Source organism: Musca vetustissima, unplaced genomic scaffold (genome assembly GCF_032173495.1).
Source record: "Musca vetustissima isolate MV318-11 ecotype Yass unplaced genomic scaffold, APGP_CSIRO_Mvet_v1 utg79426, whole genome shotgun sequence".
NCBI classification, from domain to species: domain Eukaryota; kingdom Metazoa; phylum Arthropoda; class Insecta; order Diptera; family Muscidae; genus Musca; species Musca vetustissima.
This window is the reverse complement of record NW_026885604.1, coordinates 1-25535: the sequence shown is the minus strand read 5'-3', so window position 1 is coordinate 25535 and position 25535 is coordinate 1. Positions and strand designations below refer to the sequence as shown.

The 25535-nt window shown below is 33.0% G+C and overlaps 1 protein-coding gene across 1 annotated transcript in view; it reads left to right on the top strand.

Annotated features, from left to right (window-relative positions):
* LOC133332834 (uncharacterized) overlaps nucleotides 1–13290 on the top strand; it is a 37759-nt gene extending 24469 nt beyond the window's left edge. Inside the window, exons 2-4 of the mRNA XM_061541205.1 lie at nucleotides 8942–9038; nucleotides 12198–12535; nucleotides 12605–13290. Of these exons, the coding sequence (XP_061397189.1) occupies nucleotides 9029–9038; nucleotides 12198–12535; nucleotides 12605–13165 (909 nt within the window). The 5' untranslated portion in view covers nucleotides 8942–9028 and the 3' untranslated portion in view covers nucleotides 13166–13290. The remainder of the gene's footprint in view (nucleotides 1–8941; nucleotides 9039–12197; nucleotides 12536–12604) is intronic.
* The last annotated feature ends 12245 nt before the right edge of the window (nucleotides 13291–25535 follow it).

Here is a 25535-nt window from a genome sequence, read left to right as displayed (position 1 = left end):
GGAAATACAATCTGCCAAGCGTCTAGTTTTCTATACGATGTCTTAAAAAAACGCCTTTGATCTATAGAACAATTTCTGATAGTCTACACATCGTCAACTAGATTAAAATACACTTTGCTTCCATTTTTTCCTCGCTAAAGAAATATATTTAGGCCTTTTTTGTTGAAATTTGCAACACCATTAGGAGAATAAATTCCTGTAATGAAAATAACGAGAGAGCGAGAGACGCAAAGAGAAAGAGAGCGTGTGTACGTTACAAGTGCAGCAAGTGTGTGACGTAGGTATATTCATTTGACTTACCGTAATATTTTTCCTCGTCCTTTTTCAAGGTACATAATTCGTATACACCGCAATTGAGAAGGGTGAGGGTATATGTAGTAATTTTTTACGTGCTACAACTTTGTTTTGTGTGTGATGAGATTTTCGATAATTTGTTATCGATTACTCAAATATCGTTGCAATTTTGTTTCATTCAATAGACATTTATTATCGGCTTGTTTTGTAGAAAACCGAAAATTCTTGACCCAAACATACAATTTAAAATCACTTTATGGCAAATATTAAAATAACGGAAACATTTACTTTTACAATAAACCAGTGAGCGGAGCAGTATAGTCGGACGGGCCGCCATAGAATACAAATTTTGTCACTTTTTTACACAAAAATCAGGGTATTGACCGACCGATCCGTATCAAAACAGGCATACATATTCTTTGGCCAGATTCTCTTCTCCATGTAAAAATTCGCGATGTTTGGGACACAATTGCGGCCTCTGGAGCGACCAGAAAATCAGACAAAAATAAAGTTTTGGGTCCATTTCATCCCCTAAATATTAACCGATGTTTACCAAAAACAATAGGGGTTTTCATTTACCAGAACCCATCTTTCATGCAAAATTTCGCGAAGATTGTTCCATAACTATGGCATGTATCGTGTTTACAAATTAAAATGGACAGACGTACACACATCGACTCAGCTAGTCGAGATATGACGATCGGTATACTTAAAGGTGGGTCTAGGACCAATATTTCGCGGCGTTACAAACTCTTGGGGCTGCACAAAGCTATAATACCCTGACAACATAGTTGTGATGGGTATAAAAATGGCATATTGGTATTTTTGAAAAAAAAATATTTTAACAAAAAATTCTACGCCTTGACATTTTTGAAAATAAAATTTAAAAAAATCTACACGTTGGTTTTGTTTTCAAAAAAAAAAAAAAAAAAAAAAAAAATCTAACAAGATTTTTGAAAAAAGTATTTAAAAGAAAAAGTTATTTAAAAAAAACCAGCAAGGAAAGTAGTAAAGTCGGACGGGGCTGACTATTGATACCCTTCACCACTTTGGGTATATTCAACAGATGAATCCTAATAGACCTCGCATTTTTAAAGGACCAGTAAAATGAAATTGGATCCATAATCATGTCATTCTGCAACCGACACTAAATTTTTCATTTGGTCAGATATAGAAGCTATATCTAAATCTGAACCGATTTTCACGAAACTTAACACAAATCATTCTAGACTTAATTCATTATGCTGTGCCAAATTTCGTGCAAATCGAAAGATATATGGGGACTTTGGTGCACCATTTACATTAAATCGGACGAAAATATATATGGAGCTATATCTAAATCTGAACCGATTTTCAGGAAACTTAACACACATCATTCTACACCTAATTCATTACGCTGTGCAAAATTTCGTGCAAGTCGAGAGATATACAGGGACTTTGGTGCACCATTTACATTAAATCGGACGAAAATATATATGGGAGCTATATCTAAATCTGAACCGATTTTCACGAAACTTAACACACACAATTCTAGACCTAATTCATTACGCTGTGTCAAATTTCGTGCAAATCGAGAGATATATAGGGACTTTGGTGCACCATTTACATTAAATCGGAAGAAAATATAAATGGGAGCTATATCTAAATCTGAACCGATTTTTTCCAATTTCAATAGGGTTCGTCCTTGGGTCAAATAAGTGACCTATGCCAAATTTCATCCAAATCGGATGATAAATGTGACCTGTACTTTGTTCACAAAAATACATAGACGGACATGCGTAAATCGACTCAGAAAGTGATTTTATGCACATTCTCAAAAGGAACTATGGGTCTATCTCGATTCCTTTTGCCTGTTACAAACATATGCACAAAGACATAATACCCTGTACCACAGTGTAGTGAAGGATATAAATATTGATCTGAAAATTTTTGTCAAAAAATATTCCACTAATCCAAAAATGTAAATTAAATAAATAACGTTTTTAATATAACTACCTCTGAGCTATTTTTCTCAATTTCTCCTCCAGACAATTTGTCTCCATTAACTAACCGTTTGTTTGTAGTACCATTTCGAAACATTCATAAAATTGTGTTTCACAACAATAAAACCTCTGCAAGTCTTCATTCAAAAAAACAAAATGTTTGAAAAATAAAAACAACAGCAACAACAACAACATACAAAAACAAAATATTGTTGGTTGACTGGCTAACAGAGCTAGCAGCTACCCAATGCCGATGATGAAGGTCGTTATCATTAAGAATAGTAATAATGATATGTTCTTAACCTTGCATTTCGATTGAAAACTCATTCAAGGCAGCCAAACAGCGACGAGAGTTGTAGTGGTGATGGTGGTGGTCGTTCTGGTGGCGGCAGCGCCATCAGCAGCAGAAGTCAACGTGTGAAACACCACAGCTCCGCCATAATACCAAACAAACTTGCATGCAGTCAGGCTGCCAGCCTTTCAGCACGCCAGCCAACCAACCAACCAACCATCGAACCAGCCATTCATTGAATATCCCGAACAAACTTTTTGGCGAAATATAAATCCCCCTAACCTCACCGAACCGATGTCATTTCTGCAACAACAACAACAGGCAGCACAATCAAACATAACCCGCCGCGTCAATTTCTTCATTCTGTGTTTGTAAATTGTGCTAGGACCTGGCGGGTTTTCAATTCGCCTCCCATTGTTGTTGTTGTTGTGCTTGTCCTCCATGTGATATGGTGGAGCAACATTTTATTTTTTGGCGCTCATTCTCTGGGTCTGATTTTTTTACTACTACAACTACTACTACTCAATTAATAGTGTATTGGTATCGGTAATGGTTGAAAGGATTCTGCGCATTAGGAATATTCAAAGACCGGAGACCATAACATGTTGGGGAGAGTGTGAGAGAGAGAGACTTTATTTGGAGAGTGCGCATAAAATTTTACTATAAATAACGGTAGATATTTTTTTGTTTAGCAATTGTGAAGTGAGAGATTGGTAATAAGAGAGTTGGGTAAAACAGAGAGAGAGCTGGGGTTATTTTGTAATGCTTATTCGTATGTTGCTGATAATGAAGTTATTGCTTAAAGAAATTTATTAAAAAAATTGTCTGGAATATTTTAAATATTGGAATTATTTTAATTTGCTGTTGAAATGTTTCAAAATCCTTTTGTTGTCTGGTTAAATTTCGCTATATTATATCGCAAGTCAAGTCGTCTCAATTCTATGCAATAATAGTGATGGTAATTATTTTTTTTAGGAATATCTGAACAATTAATGGTACAATTTCGTACACCCAATGTACCCATATAACTCTGGTGGTCCTTCCAAAAAATATGTTTAACAAATCCAGGCGTATAAATACATCTAAAATATTCTAAACAAATCAGCGATTATACATTTGGTGGTCTCTCAATTTTTTTTTAAATCAATGCTGTTGGCCCTTCTCTGAATTTTCTTCAAAATTCTTGAGTTTTTCATACATTTTTTTTAAAAATGTTCAATAACAAATTTTAAAAATAATATCCTACATTTTTTTGTCTTTGAAAAAAAAAATCGATTCGAAAAACAAAACAATCTTAAAAATCCACACTTGGGATCGGATGGCGCTTCGAAAAATATTCTTTAAAAGTACAACCTTATGGATATCTGAGGAAAATATTCTTAAAAAATTGAATAAAAAATATCCAAAAACCAGTGAGCGGAGCAGTATAGTCTGACGGGGCCGACGATACGATGCCCTACACAACTACCACGGAACTCTAACCTCTTGACCGATTAGAGATCAACAGCACATCTTCCTTACACTCACATATTTTCCGAATATTCCCAATATTCAGTACAGCCCTTCTTCCAGATTGCCTTCAACGTGGGTTTTGTTGTGATGTTCGGCTTGTGGCCTATAGATCGTCTTGAAAAAAAAAACACAAATAATTAAGTTTTCGGTTCATCATCACCATAACTGGAACCTCTTGGACAATTTTAAAGTGATTTTTTTTTATTTCTGAATACGTAAGTACATATAAATATTTAAGTTTAACTCCCACATCCGAGTACATACGAACATATAATTGGTATCAATTTAAAGGCCAACCACTCAGAGTCCATTTGACTCGCTTTGGCCCGATCCTTCATAATTGCGGCCTCTGTAGCGACCAGAAAAACCGACAAAAATAAACTTTTTGATCCATTTCATCCCCTAAATATTAAAAGATTATTTTCAATAGGGGTCTTCATTGGCCAGAACCCATCCCACATACAATTTTGTGAAGACTGGTCCATAACTGTGGCCTGTATCATGTTTACAAATTATAATGGACGGACGGACACACATGTCTAGATCGACTCAGCTAGTCGAGATATGATAATCGGTACACTTAAAGGTGGGTCTAGGACCAATATTTCGCGGCGTTACAAACTCTTGGGGCTGCACAAAGCTATAATATCCTGACAACATACAAAGACATAGAAACCGTAAAGACTCGACAAAATGCATTTTGACAAAATAGTTTATAATAAAATATCCAGGGGGAATCAGGTGTAACAGAGGCATGTTAACAATAAAAACGCCAATACGCGATAATGTGCGTATAAAATGCAAATAAAATCAGAGATCTGCACTCAAAAAATATTTTTTTATTTAATAAGCTTAAGATATAGCATTAGCAACGTTTAATATTGTTCTCTCTGTTGTTACGATATCGTAACAACAGAGGAAAATTTGTTGGAAATTGTTTACGTATCAATTGTCCTATCTTTATACTTTTATGTCTTTGCAACATGGTTGTGTAGGGTATAACAATCGGATTGATCTCCGAAAAATATTTAAAAAAACAAAACTATGAATAGATCGAAAGAGCTTTGAAGAATATTCTTAAAACATTCATGTTTATGGGCCGGATGGTTCTTCAAGCTAAATTCTTAAAATTTTAAAGAGTCTTATGTTTTTTTTTTTATATATTCTTAAAAAATTCTCTCGTATGAGTCCGATGAGTCTTGAAAAAATATTCTTAAAAAAAAATAGTCATAAAAATTCTCAGTATTGATTCGGAATATTCTTGAATGTTTTACTTATAAATCGGATGGCCCTTAAAAGATCCAAATTATGGTTCAGATGGTTCTTCAAGAAATATTTTAAAATATGTACGCATATTTATCAAAAAAAAGGGGATATGTAAAAACATGAGTTATATTTAAAATCGACTGTTAAGATAAATTTTTATGCAAGATAAATCCGGAGTGTCAAATTAAAACAGCCATGGTGGGAAATGCCAACCTTCAAAATATCTACGGGCGCCGAGACTTTTATATTCAGCGCTTTATCAAAAAATGAACCGATATCGAAATTTACCTGCAAGGAATTGCAAAACCCTCCAGGAATCCGGAAATTGGGATAGGACCAGGGTGGTACTGTAACAAAACGTGTATCCACGGTCCTTAACAAATTCGTTTAGGAAATCCAGACCAGCTTCTTGAAAAATATTAACTAAAACAGGCCCCACGCTGGGCGCCAATAAAGCAACTCGTGAACGAAGCTGGTATGGCTTAATTTAAGAATAACCTGGTCCGCTGGTCTTGTGAAAAAACGCTTAAAAAATTCACGCTTCTGGTCGGAAAAATATTTTAAAAAATCGTAAAAATATTTAAGAAATCTTCGTTTATTGGCCCGCTGGACCTTAAAAAAAATATTTTTAAGAGATATACGCTAATTGGTCTGAAGGCCCTTGAAACAATACGTTTAAAAAATCCCCGCTTATTGGTATGCTGGTCCTCCAAAAAATATACGTAAATTGGTCTACTGCACCTCAAAAAATACGATTAAAAAAATCCACGTTAATTGGTCCACTGGACCTCAAAAAATACGATTAAAAAAATCTACGTTAATTGGTCTGCTAGTTCTTGAAAAAAATTCGTTTAAAAATCCATGCTTCTTGGTCTGCAAGTCCTTGAAAAAATACGTTCAAAAAATCCAAGCTTCTTGGTCTGCAGGTCCTTGCAAAAAAAAAAAATGTTTAAAAAAACCACGCTTACAGGTCTACTGGTCGTTGAAAAAATATGTGTAAAAAATCCACGCCTATTGTTCTACTGGTCCTTGAAAAAATATGTTTAAAAAAATCACACTTATTGGTCTGCTGCAGGTTTGAAAAATCCAACCTTATTGGTCTCCTGGACCTCAAGTGTTATAGAAGCCTTTGGTACACTTTTAAAATTGCAATGCCTGTGTGCCATCTCCGACACGTGTGTATTTAGTTAGCATTGCTGCTACTGCTCCTGCCCATTCTGTTGGTGATTGAGACGTTGTGTTGCTGTGTTACTCACGGTCGTGTCGTGTGAAATATTTCACCGAGAGAGAGTGTCATTAGTTTGTGTGAAACGTTTGCCGGTGACAGGCGAAGTTTAGTAGTATTTTTAGACAAGCGAACAAAAAAAAAGAAGAAGAAGGAAAAAAGGCAAAGAAACAGGAAAGAAAAATTGTGTGTGGATACAACTAAAAGAATATCAGAAAAGGATTTTTCCAAAGAAAAAATAAATAAAATTATGAATTTTAAAGTAGTTCGGCTAATATAAATTTATGTGTTCGCTGGCGAATATGTCACGGCGGTATCGATACCCATGATAATAATACAATAAAAATACAAAAAATTCGTCCAACTGGAAACCAAAAAAAAAAATGTCTGCAAATAAAATCTGCTGCCTAAAACTTCTTAAAAATTTGCCAAATTTGTAAGTGTAGCCGAATTCGATTTAGTAATGGATTTATGCGGATTACAGTGAATTAAAACGGAAAATTTCGTTTCATTTCGTTTTTTGTTGTTTGTGTTGTTGTAGAATTTTGACTGCCAAGTAAAAAGAAAATCGATAATTCAGTACTGTATCTTACGGTAAAGGTGATCTGAGGCTGCCTTCCAGCCAGTCAGTCAGCCATTCAGCCTGCTGCTTGCATTCAACAACACAAAATACGAGAGGACGAGAGGTTCTACGACAACCAAGTACACCACCAGCAACAACAGCAATTAGTGACGGCAGCAACAGCAATCTGCAATAATCGCATAGTTACACACACACACACCTATCCTAACATACAACCCGATACGTCGGCGGTAAACATTGTCGAAAAAATTGCTGTGAAAATAAAGTGAAGAAAAAACATGTCGTCGTAGTATATCTCATTCGCTTCGTTAGTTTTAAACCGCCTCGGTTTAGTATTTTTAAGATTTGTTCCTCCTGCTGCTGGTGCTGCCACTGAATATCCAATTACTGTGTATTGGTGTTCCTTTAGCTGCCCTTGTGTCGTCGCCTCTGCGTGTGGGAGAGTGCGTGTGAGTTTTATCATATATATTTTTTTCCTGTTTGGGAGAGAAATTGTTATCCTCTTGGCCCATTCTGCAGAAGAGAGGTGCATTAAAGGATTTTTGCACCTCTTTGTCATTCATCACCATTACAGCAGCCAGCAAACATCATCACTACTACTGTCACCACAAACATCACTTGTTAGTTTTACTTTGCACTCTTGGGAGAGAGATAAAAAGGGGAGAGAGACATAGGCATTTTTAACATTGAGAGTGAAAATCTAATAGAGAGATAGCCCAATCATTATTCACACTGAGAGTTCCACTAGAAGAGACTGTTAACGAGATAGAGAGAGAGAGAGAGAGAGTGAGAGCACAAGGTGTCAGTGGATTAATTTATGATGCCCACACAATGATGACAATTCATTGTGGATGAGAGAGCGTAAGCAACAACAACAGCAGCAGCAACAAAAATACTACGAGAATACTCACTCAACGTCGTACTCTGTTTTTGTTGTTACTCGCTGTGTCGTATTGCCCGTTACTACTATCGGCAATTGGACATCGTCGGCAACATTTACTCCCGGTATTGGGCTTTAATTCCTACTTCAGCTCTTCTTCTTCTTAATCGTCATCAGTATCATCGTTATCGCCCTCATCATCAACACAACATCATCGTCATTATAATCCAACCAACCAAGCTGCCTGCCAGCCAGCCAACCAACCAACCTATCAACCAAAAAACGACGACAAAGAAGAAGCAGCAAAAGCGAAAAAGCCGAAATAGAGATACAAGAAATTGTCATAGACAAAAGTGTCTGGCTTTTTCCAGGATGTGTATTTAAGAAGAAAAAAATACAGGATTTTCATTTGTAAAATATCCTTAAAAATATAATTTTTTTCTAAAAATCATAACCACAACAACATTTGAAAGAAAATCCTAAACGAAAAAGAAATTAAAAAAAGGTTTGTCTCTCTCTCTAACCGGAAAACAAAAAATCCATTCATTTAATAAAAAAATTCTTTTCCAACGTTGGCCAATAATGATAAAGTTTGTTAAACATAAGCAGCAGCATAATCAGCCACAACAACAAAAACTACACCACCACCAGAACCAGGACCAACAATTAATTTCGTCACAACAGGAGTCGCTTTCTACCATCTTGTCATACTCTTCCTCATACAAATCGGCTAAGAATTTTTTCAAGAAAAAGGTTGTGTTTTATTAACAAAATTGAATAGATTTGTATACCCACCTCCATAACCCCCCCTCATTTTCATCACTAGTGTATATATTCCTATTTTATTGAATTTTTGCGTCTATATTTTATATTAACCGGTGTGTTATTTTGTTTTATTCTCTTCCAGGGCGAATCAAATGACTCGGGTACTGAATCTGATGGCGATATCTTAGATGTGGATACAAAACATCATCAACATCACTTAGAGTTGGATATGGAAACTAGTAAGTAAGCAATTATGAAGGTTAAAGTACCCAAATCCTGGACCCAAAATTCACATAGTCCGCACTATATGTCAAACTTTGTTCAAATTTTCATTTTATAAAGTCAAATAGATCCTCTTGAAAAAATGCGTCGATTTTTTAAACGCTTTGTAGTCTACTGGTCCTTAAAAATCGTTAAAAAATCCAACCTTCTTGTTCTACTCGCCCTTGGAAAAATACGTTAAAAATTCCAAGGCTTCCTGGTCTACTGGTCCTTGAAAAAATACGTTAAAAAATCCAAGGCTTCCTGGTCTACTGGTCCTTGAAAAATACATTTGAAAAATGGGCAATTACTGGTCTAAGGGCCCTGGAAAAATAAATTTAAAAAATCCAAGCTCTTTGATCTACTTGCCCTTGAAAAAATGCGTTTAAAAAATCCAAGCTACTTGGTCTACTGGTCCTTGAAAAAAATACATTAAAAAAATCCACACGTCTTAATCTACTGGTCCTTAAAATCCACTCTGCTTGGTCTACTGGTACTTTAAAAATTAGTTTAAAACCCCACGTTTTTCGTCCCTGGAAAAAATACGTTTAAAAATCCAAGCTACTTGGTCTACTGGTCCTTAAGAATCATTTAAAAATCCAGGCTTCTTGGTCTAAGGTCCTTAAAAAATACGTTTAAAAAATCGACGCTTCCTGTCTTCTAGACCTTGAAAAAATACGTTTAAAAAAATCGACGCTTCTTGTTTTCTGGACCTTGAAAAAATACATATAAAAAATCCACGCTTCTTGGTCTAATGGTCCTTTTAAAAATTTGTTCAAACAATCCACGCTTCTTGGTCTACAAGCCCTTGAAAAAATCATTTTAAAAAATCCACAAAATATTTACTTAGATGGCTTGTGACAGAACATTTGTTCAATAAAGATTTCGAATCGCGTCGGTCTTGTGCGCATCTCATCATTCATTCGCACAACATGGTCTAGCCACCGTAGTTGCTGCAGCTCGATACGTCTGACTATGTCGATGTTCGAGAATAGATGGTATAGCTCATGGTTCAATCGACGGCGATATTCACCGTCGACGCAGATCGGCTCATAGATCTTCCGGAGAATTTTTCTCTCAAACACTTCAAAGAGCTGCCACATCTGCTTGCGCAAGTATCCATGCTTCAGATCCATACAACAGCACGGATAATATCAGCGTCTTGTAGAGTGTGAGTTTGGTCTGACGAGAGATGGTCTTGCTTTTGAGTTGCTTACTATGCCCATAGTAGCATCTGTTGGCCAACACTATTATCCTCCGGAGTTCAAAGTTGATGTTATTAGTTTTATTTATGGCGGTACCAAGATATATAAAATCTTTAACTACCTCGAAACTGTAGTTCTCAAGATCCACAGTTGATCCAAGTCTACTGGACGTCTTGAGCGTTGATACCATCAGCTTGGACTTGTCGCCATTTACTGCCAGTCACTCTTTGGCAGACTCCTTCTCAATTTGTTCAAAGGTGGTTGTTACCGCTCGCAATGTTCGATCCATCATATCGATGTCATCAGCGTAGGCGAAGTTATCAGCGTAGGACAGAATGTCACCCTGTTTGGTGTACAGGGTGACATTTCTGTCCACCTTTGCGTCCCGTTTGCCTTTCCCAGATCCACCACAAACTGTCACCTTGTCTAAAACCTCGTTCGGTATTAAAGGGCTCCGAGAGGTCCTTTCCGACTTTAACTGCTGACCTTGTGCTAGTTAAAGTTATCCTGCATAGCCATATTAATTTTGCAGGAATGCCGAACGCAGACTTGGCTTTAAACACCTCTGAACGGATAGGGCTGTCGAATGCGGCTTTATAGTCGACGAATTGATGGAATGTATTCGCCAGGATTGGCGCAGAGTGAAAATCTGTTCAATGGTGGATTTGCCAGGTCTAAAGCCGAATTGGTATGGTGCAATAATGTTATTGACCATTGGCTTTAGTCGTTCACACAGCACGCTGGATAGCACTTTATATGCGATGGGAAGTAGACTAATTTCTAATTGTTTGCACCTATCGTTTAGTCACATTTTTTGTGCACGGGACACAGGATTCTAAGGTTCCAATCATTGGACATCCATTCATCTAGCCAAATTGTACTAATCAGCTGATGCATGCTCCTGACCAGCATCTGACCACCGGTCTTGAATAGTTCGTCTGGTAATCGGCATCAGCATCTTCTGCTTTATTGTTCTTAAGCCGGTTAATTAAAAAAACGATTATTGGTCTGTTGGTCCTCGAAAAAAAATACTTTTAATATATTATAGCTTTCTGTCGACCCATAAGTTTGTAACACAATGAAATATTGGTCCTTGATCCAATTTTTTAGCATACCAATCAACTAGCTGAATTAATTATGCCATGTGTGTCTGTCCTTATATAATTTGTGATTTGCGACCTGTACAGTTATCGACGGACCTTACAAAGAAATGGACCAAACACAGGATTTTATAGTCTCTCTAAAAGTAGCAAATATAACCAGAGACAAAAGAATCAACACGACTGTTTTGATAAATCAATTAGAAGACCCATTATGGAATTTTTTGCTACTGGAAGACATAGTTCGGACAAGGGAGAGAGGAGTTTTTGGGCTTTAATTTCAATTGTTTATCAATTGGATTTATTTGGTGCACCATTTATAGAAATCGGGCGAACATTTATGTGGGATCTTTATATACATCTGTACCGATTTCAACAATTCTTAATACAATTAATTCCAGTCTTAATTCCGTACGTTATTCGTTTCGATCAGACAAACCTTGAGGCACAATTTTAATGAAAACTAATTTCAGTAGAGTCGTTGGGCCAAATAAATGAGCTGTGACAAAAATTTCATCTCATTCCGATCATAAATGCGATCTATACCTTGTTTACAATAATACATAGACAAACAGGCGAATTCTTAGTAAAACCTCAAAAGTAACATTGGATCTCTCTCGTCTTACTCCAGTACCACGGGTATCAAAACTATATAAGAAGAAAAAGGGAAAGAAAATATTAAAATTTCATATACAATTATTTCCCCATATTCTTACGATGTCCTCAAAATTGTTTTCCCTCATTCCTACGATGTCCTTATAGTTAATTACTTTTATCGAATTTAATCGGATTAATTATTAAATTTCTTCTTTCCCCTTCTACTTCCCTTTAGGTTTTAGTTCCTGCACCGATGCAAACTCTCCGACCGATACAATTTGTTCATCAGAATCTTCTGCGATGATGTGTAAATCCCACCTTCAGTACGATCAGCACAGTTCCGAAGAAGAACTTGAAGTTATTAATGGACCCTCATCTGTAGCGGCGGCTGAAGCGGCCCATGCCGCCAGTAATGTATTAACGGTGCGTGGCACATCATCACTGATATCAGAACGTGGGACATCATCATTGGATCCCGATGAGTTGCAGGGAGAAGCAGCGGCCTTAAAAAGGTCCAGTTCAACATTAGTAGAGAATCGTAAACGATCACTGGCACACAGTTCCGATGACGATGTGAGTATTTACATGTGGTTCCTTGTGATTAGCATAATAATTTGATTTTTTTAAATTTGTCTATTGCAGTTACGAAATTTCTTGGAACCGATTTTAACGCCTGTCAACTTTCGCACATCACCGCCTTTGGAGGCTTTCAAGCCGAATCGTAGCCACATGTATCGTTCGACAACGCCACTCATACTGCAGGAGGCACGTTGCGGCATTGAAAATATTAAGTTATGTGATAATAGTGTTAATGATGAAAACGGCGGCTCAGCCGTTGGCAACAATGGCGACTCGTCCTCGTCACACTGTGCCATGGGCACCGAGGAGGAGAATGCCGAAAATAATGAGGGTGGTGGCGGCAGTAGCATTATCAAAATGAAAATGAGCGGTTCGACCAGCAGTCATCACATTTATCAACCTCAAGCCAAGCATAATTTTCATTTTAATAGTTCGCGCAGTAGTCCTGCCTCCACGACTGGTCTCGATGTTGAGGTACGGTCGGTTAGTCCACCGGCGAAACTCTTCCATTGTGCAATATCACCTAGACGCCGACCCATGCGCACACCACACAATTCACAGCGGCTGCAGAGGCCGCACAGGCCATGTTTAGATTTTGATAAAATGCAGCAGGTTAGTTTGTAATGTAGCGCCAAATCAAAGACAAAATTTCAGAACAGCAGCATCATCAGCAACAACAACAACAGCAGCAGCAACAAAAACTATCACTATCACTATCATCATCATCGTCGCCACCACCACCATCATCATCAAAATCACCAACAACAACACCACCACAACAATCATCACAACCACAGTAATAATAATAATACCAACAACAACAATAGCAACTACCACCAGCAGCATTACTATCAACAGCAGCAACAACAAACAATAACAAGCGGGAGAATTTCTTCTTCGTCTAATTTTCATGCTAATAATATCAGTATGACTGAAATAGCAACAACAATAGTACCGGATAACAACTACAACAACTATAATCATAACTATTACTCTTTCTACAATACAACAACATCGTTATCATCAGCAGCAGCTACAGCAACAACAACAGCAATGGAATCAGCAGCAAAGCAATTTGTGGCCACCCATAAAATATCAATAGCTAAACCCACAACAACAACAGCAGAAGTAAGCGAATGTGTACCTAAAATTCTGCAAATGCATATAGATGCAACATCGTCATCGCCATCACCATCGTTATCCACTTCTACACGAACAACAGCAACAACATTTTTTGGAACAATCAAAGAAGAGGTTGGTGTTTGACAACAACAACAGCTCGAAGCAAAAACGGAAAGAAAATCCTCGTATGTAAATGACTTCAATTCAAATCAGCAACAATAGGATCATTCGAAGTAACATAACCTCAAACTAAATCTCATTGTAAATGTTCATGTGGTAGTTTCAAAATTTTTAAGACTACATCCTGATCTCATTATTTACCATTGGATATTATTACCAAAAAAGTTGGTATACTTTATTTTAAGTATCCCAAAGTCGAGCATCATCTCCCCGCCGCATGTTGATAAATTTGATGGTGAGCGGATTCTGTAATATGTATGAAAATATTACTGAGTAATATTGTTTCAAAACTTTTTACAAACCTTAGGTTTGTATAATAATGAAGATAACATATTTAAACACAGGAACACACAAAATGCTCTGCTAACGAACAGTCGAATAGTATTCTAAGCCAATTTTTGACTGTAAATTTCTCTCAATTATCCTTTTTTATATAAATTATGAATTCTCTTTGAATTAATTTTATTTTTCTTTTCAAAACACTACAATTGTTATTGTTTTTTTATAAAATGATAAGGAATACTTATTTCAATATTTAAGCTAAAAAAATATGGATTATAAATCTAATATACATATATGTTGTATAAACAAATACACTCACACTTAATAAGGCACTAAAATGTTAATTTAAAAATCCATTATGAATTTCAAAACTTTTCGTAAAAAAACAAATCACTGTGATTTATAAAGCGAAACTAAACTGTGACAAATTAAAAAAAAAAATTAGAAATTTGAAGAGGTGGTTGAATGGAAACATAAAGAGATTTTTTTTGAAATCAAAATCCCGGCAAGGGAGTTATGTCTTTATACAAATAATTTAAATAATTAGGGTTTGAATAGGAAGAAAAACTAAATATTGAAGGAGGCATATAAAATTAAATTAGTTTGATAGTGAATATAAAATGTGGAGAGTTTCTGAACATACTTGGCGCCTCTAACAATTTCAGGATAACAGCAAAATAATGTATGTTATATATTTGAAATTCAAGAAATGTGTCCTCTAATAAACGGCCTCAATATAAATAAAATTGAAAAGTAAAAAATATATTCAAGTTACATTTTACAAGTGTTATCTTGAGCCAAGTGTATTCTATATTTATACCCTCAGCCTTAAAGCTAATGCCTCATCGAAATATTAGTTTTAGACCCCAATTTGGAGCCGATTTACAAATAACCGTCTGTCTGGCTGGCTGGTGCCGATTATTCCCTTCGATAACTCTCGAAGGGAATAACCGATTTAATCAAAACTTTGTCCATCATAATATTTCTTCCAAACTTAGTTTAAGTTGGAATATGGGGAATATCAGCCCATTCCTTCTGGTATCTCCCACATAAAATGGTCAAAATTGTGCCTGTATTCTATATTTATACCCGCAGCCTGATGGCAAATGAGGGTATATACACTTTGATACGGTGAACATGTGCCTCATCGAAATTTTGTTTTGCAGACCCCATATTTCTTTGTACCAAATCCGTTTCAGAAAATTTGAAGCCGATTTACAATTGTCCGTCCGTTGTTCGTCTGTCTGGCTGGCTGGCTGATGCGCACGATAACTCTCGAAGAGAATAATCGATTTCATTCAAACTTTGCACATCTTGCACTAACAATCGTACATCCCTAACCTAACCTTGCACATCTTATTATTTCTTCCAAACTTACTTCAAGTTCGAAGATGGGGAATATCGGTCCACTCCTTCTGGTAGTTCCCCACAAAATTGTGCCAAAATTAATTTTATAATAACCTGCGAAAGGACTATCCTATTTGAACCAAACTTTGTGCAACCAATGGTCTTTACCAACCCTATGTTAAGTCCGAAGATGGTACCCATTAGTCCACTCCTTCTGGTACCTCCCCCAAAAAGGGTTCAGGCGATGGGACCAATCCTGTATCAGGCGAATGCAATGTCCGATTTGAACCAAATCTTTGCACAACCTATTGTCTTTAAGAGTTTAGATTAAATCTGAGGATAAGACCCATTAGTCCACTCCTTTTGGTACCTATCTCCCCCACAATGGGTCCAAATTTTCAATATTTATAAATTTAATATTGAGCGAATGAAATGTCCGATTAAAACCAACTTTGCACAACCTAACTATATTTATAAATCCAACTCCAGGTATATTCAGAAAATATGTCAGTGTAAGGAAGAGGTGCTGTTGATCTCTAATCGGTCAAGAGGGTGCAAATATCACGAAATATTGTCCAGGCTCGAAATAAACATCCGCAGAAAGTAAGAGTTCCGTGGTAGTTGTGTTGGGTATCGTATGGTCGGCCCGTCCGTCTTTACTTCTCCGCTAACTGGTTTTAATATAACAAAAGTTTCTCCAAGCTACACAATATAGAGATACTGACCTGCAGTACCATGTCTAGCCATATTATTTTTATATGCTTTATCATATAGATGCAATTAATTTGCAGATCTAAACGGCATTGCAGAATGTAATTTAGATTTGTAATAATTCCTTGATCTATGAAGGCTACTGGGTCCCACATTTTAATTTGTTTAATTCTAAACAATACCCACTAGGACTACCAACCAAACCAGAACACTATTTATTTATAATGCTTTCTATAACATATTTGAATGCCTCTTTTGTATATACAAATAATGATAAAACATGTTAAAAATACAAAATTATTCCATTCAAGCTCACTCTCTTTACTATTGCCAAAAATGTGATTTAAAATAATAATAAGAATAATATTAATTGTGATATAAATACATACATTTTCCAATTGAAATTCACTCGATATATTTTTTTAAAATAACATTTTAATGCCTTTATTTGTTTTAAGTAAGATTTAACAAATTTGATCTCAATTTATAATATTATTTTAATGTATTTTTTTTTGTTTGTGTATTGTGTGTACAAAACGTTTAAATGTTGTTTAAAAAAAAAAAAAAAGAAAACTTCCCATTAGTAATGGACATTATGAAAAACACTATTCGAATATGTAGGGAAATGGAGGTTTGCTTATTTGAAATACCTAGAAAAATTTAATATTTTTCAAGACTTTGTAAATTTTTAAAGGCACTTAAATTTGAATTTTTGAAGTATTGTATTTTTCTTTTTAAATTGATTTATTCAGAATGACCGTTACAAACAGACAATCACAGTCAAATTGTTATTCAGTATTTTTAGACTATGGGTTATTTTTGACGGATCAGAAAATACTTCGAAATCCGTCTCTAATTTCCATTTCAAGTTGACTCTTTCTTGTCTTAAAAATTTGAAACAAAGTTATATCTTTAAAGTATTTGAAATACAATATGCCTACATTTTCCAAATTATATCGAATAGTGTTTGATCAAAAAAAACAATTTTCACAATGAGTTCTTCGGTGTCAATGCTATAAAATGATAATAACAATTACAATGGTACATATAAAAATGCGAACATTTGTTAATCACAAAAAACTACGCCTCCAACCCTTTCTCACATTGCATTCAAAACCAAACAACCATATACCACTACATATATACATACATAAATATTATTACATACAACTGAACAGAACTGGCCAACTAAACTGCAACAATAACAAAAAATTCAAAATCTAAACCGATAACCAAAAAATAAAATAAAACAAAACAAACAATGGAAACAAATATGGAAACCGAATCCAATAACGAAAAGAATGAAATATTTTCAAAATGAAACATTTTAAAATAAAACAAAAAGAAAAAAGCAACAAAAAATAAAATTTTTACTTAAGAAAGCATAAGGAATGAAGAAAGCATGGAAGACGAAATAAGATATAAACAAAAAACCAAACACCTCTATTCATAAAAAAATAAATAATTTTATAAAAAACAAAAACAAGAAAACAAAAAAAAAAACTGATATGAGGAAGAATGGATGAAAAGGAAACAAATCATTATTTAAACAAAACAAAAAACTCTTTAAGATGACAGTCGACAACCAAAACCAACCAACCAACCGATATTTAACGGAACAAGGAATGCAAAAAACAAACAAACCATAATTACAACAACAATAATAATAACACAAAACAAATGAAATCAATAATAATAATAAAAAAATATGCAAAAAACCAAACAATACAAATAAAAATATTTAAAGAAAAAAAATACTAAAAACAAAAAAAGTAACATACAATACAACCAACAACAAATTTGTTTTTACACAGGAAAAAGAAGAAACAAAATAAAAAAAAATAAAAATAACTCATACCAACAACAAACTAAAAATAAAAAATAAAACATATTTTTTCACCATTATATAAAATAACAATAAAAACAACAACAAAAATATAATCAATAACAATAAACATATATTTCACATACCGACCACCACCACCCATATTCAAAAAAATAAAAAAAAAACAACAAAAAATATAACAAATACAATAATATCATCTTTATAAACCAAAATCCAAAATCATCATCAATAACCAAACACACACACTCACAAACATACTACAAAAATATCCTTTAATTTGATTTGTTTAATCCTTGGATGAAAATAAGAGGAGCCACAGCTATTTCAGTTTCTTAGATTTCTTTTACATGTTTTTTTTTTTAACACAAGGACTAAAATGTACAATAAATATGATTGGAAGAATTGCATTAAAAAATTTTGTGAGCTGAATTTTTTATTATCTGATTGGAAAATTTAAATTATTTTATTTTTAATTGTATTACAAAATTCTTAAACTGGATTTTTATTTATCTCTTCTGTGATTATTAAAACAAAACGTCACTCAATATTTTACAAGTATCTAAAATCGTAGATATTGTTTGCCCTCAACTCTTTTCAGCCCTTGTGTTTAAAAAACATTAACCCTCCCCCAAGGAATAGCTTTTGATTTGTCCTTTTTCTTTTGAAATACAAAAACAAATATACTAAACCAAAAAAGTCTGTGGTGTCATGCTGATGAACAAAAAATAAAAATAAAAAAAAATACAAATGAAAAATATGCCAGAAACTGAGGATGAAAAAAAGGGAAGGGCCTTAAATCTAGCCCATTTTCCCTCCAAAAAATAATATGAGGAAGAATTAAAAAAAAAAAACAAATTATATTTAAATTTTAAGTAGTTGTAAATATTTGTGAAAACAAAATAAAATAAAAAACAAATCGAAATAAATAAATATTCAATAATGGAAACAAAACAACAAACAGTAAAATTTAAAAAAAGAAAACACACACACAAAAGAAAATCAATGTAATATTAATTTGTATTAAACAAAAAAACAATATCAAAGAAAATTAATTTCCTTTAAAAGCCCACAAAAAACCAAACCCCTTCCCAAAATTACAATTTCATATTCAGTTTAAATATTTTAATTAGCTTTACAATATTATATTTTTTCACTAACAAAATGTATTTTTTTAATTATTAACATTTTTTGGCAAAATAATATAATTTTACAAAAAATCCCTTTCAAGCACAGTGGGAATCAAATATGATCATATCATTTAAGTTACACAGACTCTACCAACATTAAGACCCTAACATTGTAATATATGTATAACTGAATTTATCTCAATTTGTGTATATCCAATATGTGTATAGTTAAGCAACTATATATTACAACATTACATGTCAAAATCGATGTGTCATGTCAAATTGTATCCTCCTATAACCCTCAAGTACACCGGAAATTGATTAATGTAAAATATTGCTTCATAATGGACTGAGTACAGACAAGTATATATCTTTATTAGATTTTCTTCAAATTTTCAATCTACCCATCTATATTACTTTGTATAAAAATTAAATTGCGCACAGATGCGTAGTCGAGAACAAAAGTCGACTTTTCGATTTTTGCCTCTGACCAAAAAGTCGATTTTTAGACTTTTCGATTTTTGCCTTTGACTAGGAAGTCGACTTTTCGATCTTTCAATTTTGTTAAACCTATTCAAAATCAATTTTCGAGTTATATCGTCTAATGCAAAATCAGAATATTCGGGTAAAACCCAGACAGATCTGTTGTAAAGACTATTGCTCGGATAAATAAGGTTTTGCAATATTTCTCTTTATTTTTTTATGATTTGCTTCCTTACCCAAATATTTTGTTCCTTATTGGGATTTCCCCTTTGGTTATTATACTTTGCTTTATTTCAATAGTGAAATATTGTTTATTCACCATCTGAGAATATTTCTCGATGAGTTTTTTTCTTCTAGATTTAAAATTTCAATTCTAATTTTGTTCATTATAGAATTTGAGTTGCGATCTCGCCTAACCAATTTTTAAGTGTCTTTTTCGTATCTTTTTTTGTTTTGTTCTCGAAAATTACTTTTTTCGCATATTTAATGGTGACGGCATTGTATTAATATTATTAATGTAATATCTTATATAATGCCTATTTAAATACCAAATTTCTTTATTGAGTCTTGCGATTTTTTCCTATGGAAATAAGAAAAATTTAATGTCATTAGCCTTTCAAATATTTATTCCGGTTTTGCTCTAATTAGCATTACGGCATATTTAAATGAATAATATGAGTTTTTATCAATGTTTCGATATACATATTTATGAATTCTTCCAATGATACCATTCAATGTCCTTTGCTTCCTTCTCATTATTATATGCGCCGGATCACCAGCATTGCCACTATATTTTCCTAATACTTTTGATGTTATATTTCTCCGATCCATTTCCGATTTGAAAGCCATCATAAAGGGCATAATGACTGTAGTTCTGTCAATATAGGTGTTGCTTTAATTAGCATTTCGGCATATTTGAATGAGTAAGAAATCTTTTTACGGTATATTTAAATGAATAATATGAGTTTTTATCAACGTTTCGATATACATATTTATGAATTCTTTGCTTTATTTCAATAGTGAAATATTGTTTATTCACCATCTGAGAATATTTCTCGATGAGTTTTTTCTTCTAGATTTAAAATTTCAATTCTAATTTTTTTCATTATAGAATTTGTGTTGCGATCTCGCCTAAACCAAGTTTTAAGTGTCTTTTTCGTATCTTTTTTTGTTTTGTTCTCGAAAATTACTCTTTTCGCATATTTAATGGTGATGGCATTGTATTAATATTATTAATGTAATATCTTATATAATGCCTTTTCAAATACCAAATTTCTTTATTGAGTCTTGCATTTTTTTCTATAGAAATAACAAAAATTTAATGTCATTAGCCTTTCAAATATTTATTCCGGTTTTGCTCTAATTAGCATTACGGCATATTTAAATGAATAATATGAGTTTTTATCAATGTTTCGATATACATATTTATGAATTCTTCCAATGATACCATTCAATGTCCTTTGCTTCCTCCTCATTATTATATGCGCCGGATCACCAGCATTGCCACTATATTTTCCTAATACTTTTGATGTTATATTTCTCCGCTCAATTTCCGATTTGAAAGCCATCATAAAGGGCATAATGACAGTAGTTCTGTCAATATAGGTGTTGCTTTAATTAGCATTTCGGCATATTTGAATGAGTAAGAAATCTTTTTACGGTATATTTAAATGAATAATATGAGTTTTTATCAACGTTTCGATATACATATTTATGAATTCTTTCAATGATACCATTCAATGTCCTTTGCTTCCTTCTCATTATTATATGCGCCGGATCACCAGCATTGCCACTATATTTTCCTAATACTTTTGATGTTATATTTCTCCGCTCAATTTCCGATTTGAAAGCCATCATAAAGGGCATAATGACAGTAGTTCTGTCAATATAGGTGTTGCTTTAATTAGCATTTCGGCATATTTGAATGAGTAAGAAATCTTTTTTATAACGTTTTATGAAATAATACAATTTAATGTCTTTTGTTTTCTTCTCATTTTTATATGGCCCAAGTCTCCAGCCTTACCACTATATTTTCCCAATACTTTTAATTTTATATTTCTCCGCTTCATTTCCGATTTGAAAGCCATCATAAAGGGCATAATGCAAATTGTTCTGTCAATATATTTTTCCTTCAATTAGCATTTCGGCATATTTGAATGTAAGTTCCTAGATAATCTCATTCGCCTTTTGAAAATGCCAAATTTCTTTATTGAGTCTTAAGATTTTTTCCTATAGAAATAACTTATATTTAATGTCATTCGCCTTTCAAAATTTTAAAGCAGTCAATTATTTTATTGAGACTTGAAATGTTTCCTTTAGAAATAACTAACAAATATTTATGCCGGTTTTGCTCTAATTAGCATTACGGCATATTTAAATGAATAATATAACTTTTTATCAACATTTCGATATACCTAATTATGGCTTTTTCCAATAATACCATTCAATGTCTTTTGCTTCCTTCTCATCGTTATATGCGCCGGATCACCACCATTGCCACTATATTTTCCTAATACTTTTGATTTGATATTTCTCCGCTTCATTTCCGATTTGAAAGCCATCATAAAGGGCATAATATTATTAGTTCTGTGAATATAGGTTTTGCTTTATTTAGCATTTCGGCATATTTAAATGTGTAAGAAAACTTTCTGTAAGGTTTTGCTGTTATCAACATTTTTATATATCTTATTATGGATTCTTCCAATACCATTTAATGTCTTGCTTCCTTCTCATTTTTATATGGTCCAAATCTCCAGCCTTACCACTATATTTTCCTAATACTTTTGATTTGATATTTCTCCTTTGAATGTCTTTATATCCTTCTCATTTTTATATGGTCCAAATATCCTGCATGTCCATGTCATGCATGTCCTACTTTTGAGTTTATATTTCTCCGCTTCATTTCCGATTTGAAACCCATCATAAAGGGCATAATGCCATTAGTTTTGTCAGTATATGTTTTGCTTTAATTAGCATTTTGGCATATTTAAATGAATAAGATTACTTTTGGTCATTTTTTCTATAAAAATAAGAAAAATTTAATGTCATTCGCCCTTCAAATTTTCAAAACACCCAATTATTTTATTTAGCCTGAGATTCTTTTAGAAATAACTAACAACTATTTATTCCGGTTTTGCTCTAATTAGCTTTTCGGCATATTTAAATGAATAATATAAGTTTTTATCAAAATTTCGATATTAGATTTTTCCAATAATACCATTCAATGTCTTTTTGCTTCCTTCTCATTTGTATATGGTCCAAATGTCCTACTTTTGAGTTTATATTTCTTCGCATCATTTCTAATTTGAAACCCATGATAAAGGGCATGATGTCATTAGTTTTGTCAGTTTTGCTTCAATTTGGATATATTTGAATGAATAAGAATCCTTTTTCTATAAGAATAACAAAAAATAGTTTTTAAAGGTTTTACTTCAATCAACATTTCGGCGTGTTTGAATGAATAAGAAAAGTTCATATAACGTTTTGCTTTTATCTACATACTTGATATGGAAATATGAATTCTTCCAATAATACCATTGAATATCTTTTGCTTCCTTCTTATTTTTATATGATCGAAGTCTCCAGCATTACCACTATATTTGCCTTATACTTTTGATTTTATATTTCTCCGCTTCATTTCAAATTTGAAAACCTTCATATATGGTCATAATGTCATTAGATCTGTCATATTTAATTGAGTAAAAAAGCTTTTTAAATCTTTTTGATTTTCAAAATACCAATTTTCTTTATTGAGTCTTGAGATTTTTCAAGCTTCCCTTTAATTAGCATTTCGGCATATTTGAATGAATTTCCATATTCCTAAATATGTATTCTTCCAATGATACCATTGAATGTCTTTTGCTTTCTTCTCATTTTTATATGGTCCAAATGGCCTGCATGTCCTACTTTTGAGTGTATATATCTCTGCATCATTTCCGATTTGAAAGCCATCATAGAGGGCATAATGTCATTAGTCCAACCCTTTCCTTTATTTGGAAAGGGTTTAATATAAAGTCAATAATTGCTCTAATCAACATTTCGGCATACTTGAATGAATAAGAAAATGTTTTATAACGTTTTGCTTCTATCAACATTTATAATACTATACATTCTAATAATACCATTGAATGTCTTTTTGGTTCCTTCTCATTTGTATATGGTCCTAATGTCCTGTATGTCCTACTTTTGAGTTTATATTTCTCTGCTTCATTTCCGATTTGAAACCCATTATAAAGGGCATAATGTCATTATTTTTGTCAGTATGGGGTTTGCTTTAATTGGCATTTCGGCATATTTGAATGAATAAGAATATTTTTCCTGCATGTCATACCATTAATTTTATATTCCTCCGCTTCGTTTCCGATTTGAAAGCCATCATAAAGGGCATAATGCCATTAGTCTATATCTTTTCTTTATTTGGAAAGAGTCTAATATAAAATTAAAATTTTTTTGTTAATAGGTTTATTTTTTATTTATATCAACCTTTGGATTTTTATATGATTGGTTCATATTCTTTTTTTTTCTGAGTATGGACGTTTTGTCTTTAGTTATTTTAATACCAATTTTTTAATTTTTTTGTTTCCTCGGTTATGAAACCCATAGGAGCTTCCACGCACCATTTATTTTCTTTGTCTATTTTTAAGGGCTGACACGTAAAGGTTTTTCTGCATGCTTCTTTAAGTTGCCCGTAAAATATATACAAATAAAGTCCCGTCCCGTTAGGCGGTCTTAGATCGAGTTCCCCACTCCAATAATTAAAAAAGATTGTTCAGCTGAGGAACTCGGATAATAACCCTTACTTTCATATAATTCGCTCTATGAAATCACTTTAGTAGGAATTTAGTCAAAAGAGGACAGATTTGACTTCGGTTTTTCTTTATAATTTGAATTGAATTAATAATAATATGATTTTTTTTTACTTTAATTTTGTTAGTTTTGTTTTGAAACCCACTGTGCTTTCCTTCTTACATAATAATATTTGTCATCACTTGAAATATTTATTATTTTGCCAAAAAATAATAACCCCCCAAAATTTCCCCCAGCAGAAAAAATACATTTCCCACACATAGACCCACCACCATATTTTGCAAAAAAAAAAAACCCCCCAAACAAAAACAAAAAAAATAAATAAATAATAAAAAACCCAACAACAAAAAATCAACCCCTCACCAGAGTACGAGTATATCATTGTAACATTTTCTTTTAAATTTAAGTGTAACGGAACAAAAATCCAAAACAAAACTAAAAAGGACTCTCTATATGAAAACAAAAAATAACATAAATCCCAAAAAATAAAACAACAAAAAACTATTCATTATAACATTTATTCCATATGTCAGCAGCAGAATGTCACCCCCTCAGAAAAAGAAATACCCAACCTAATATTATTCTTACAATAACCAGGCATAAATAATTTGCAAATTAAAAAAAAAAGAAAACATATTTTTAATAATAAAAATATATATCAGAAGAAAATATTTTTTCTATTTGGTTCAGATTTTCAGTTGACAACCACAAACAAGAACAAAAAAAAAAACAGGCTAACACCACCACCACCCCCCATTTTTCTTCATCCTCCAGATAAAACAAACTCAAACACACATGATGAAACGCCCACAAACAGAAAACAACAACAACAAAAACATTGAATTTCATTGACTGAATTAACAAAAATAAAATAAAAATAATAAAAAATCAAGAAAAAAACAAAGACGAAACCAACAACAAGTTTAAAACGTAGATTTTAAGTCTTAACAAAAAAATCAGGATGATAAGAAGAGGAAAAGAAAAACAAAAAAATTATATATAAAAATAAAAAAATAAATTATAATAATAATAATAATTGTAAAACAAACAAAAAATAATGTGTGAAGAAACAAAGAAGAAAAAAATAATA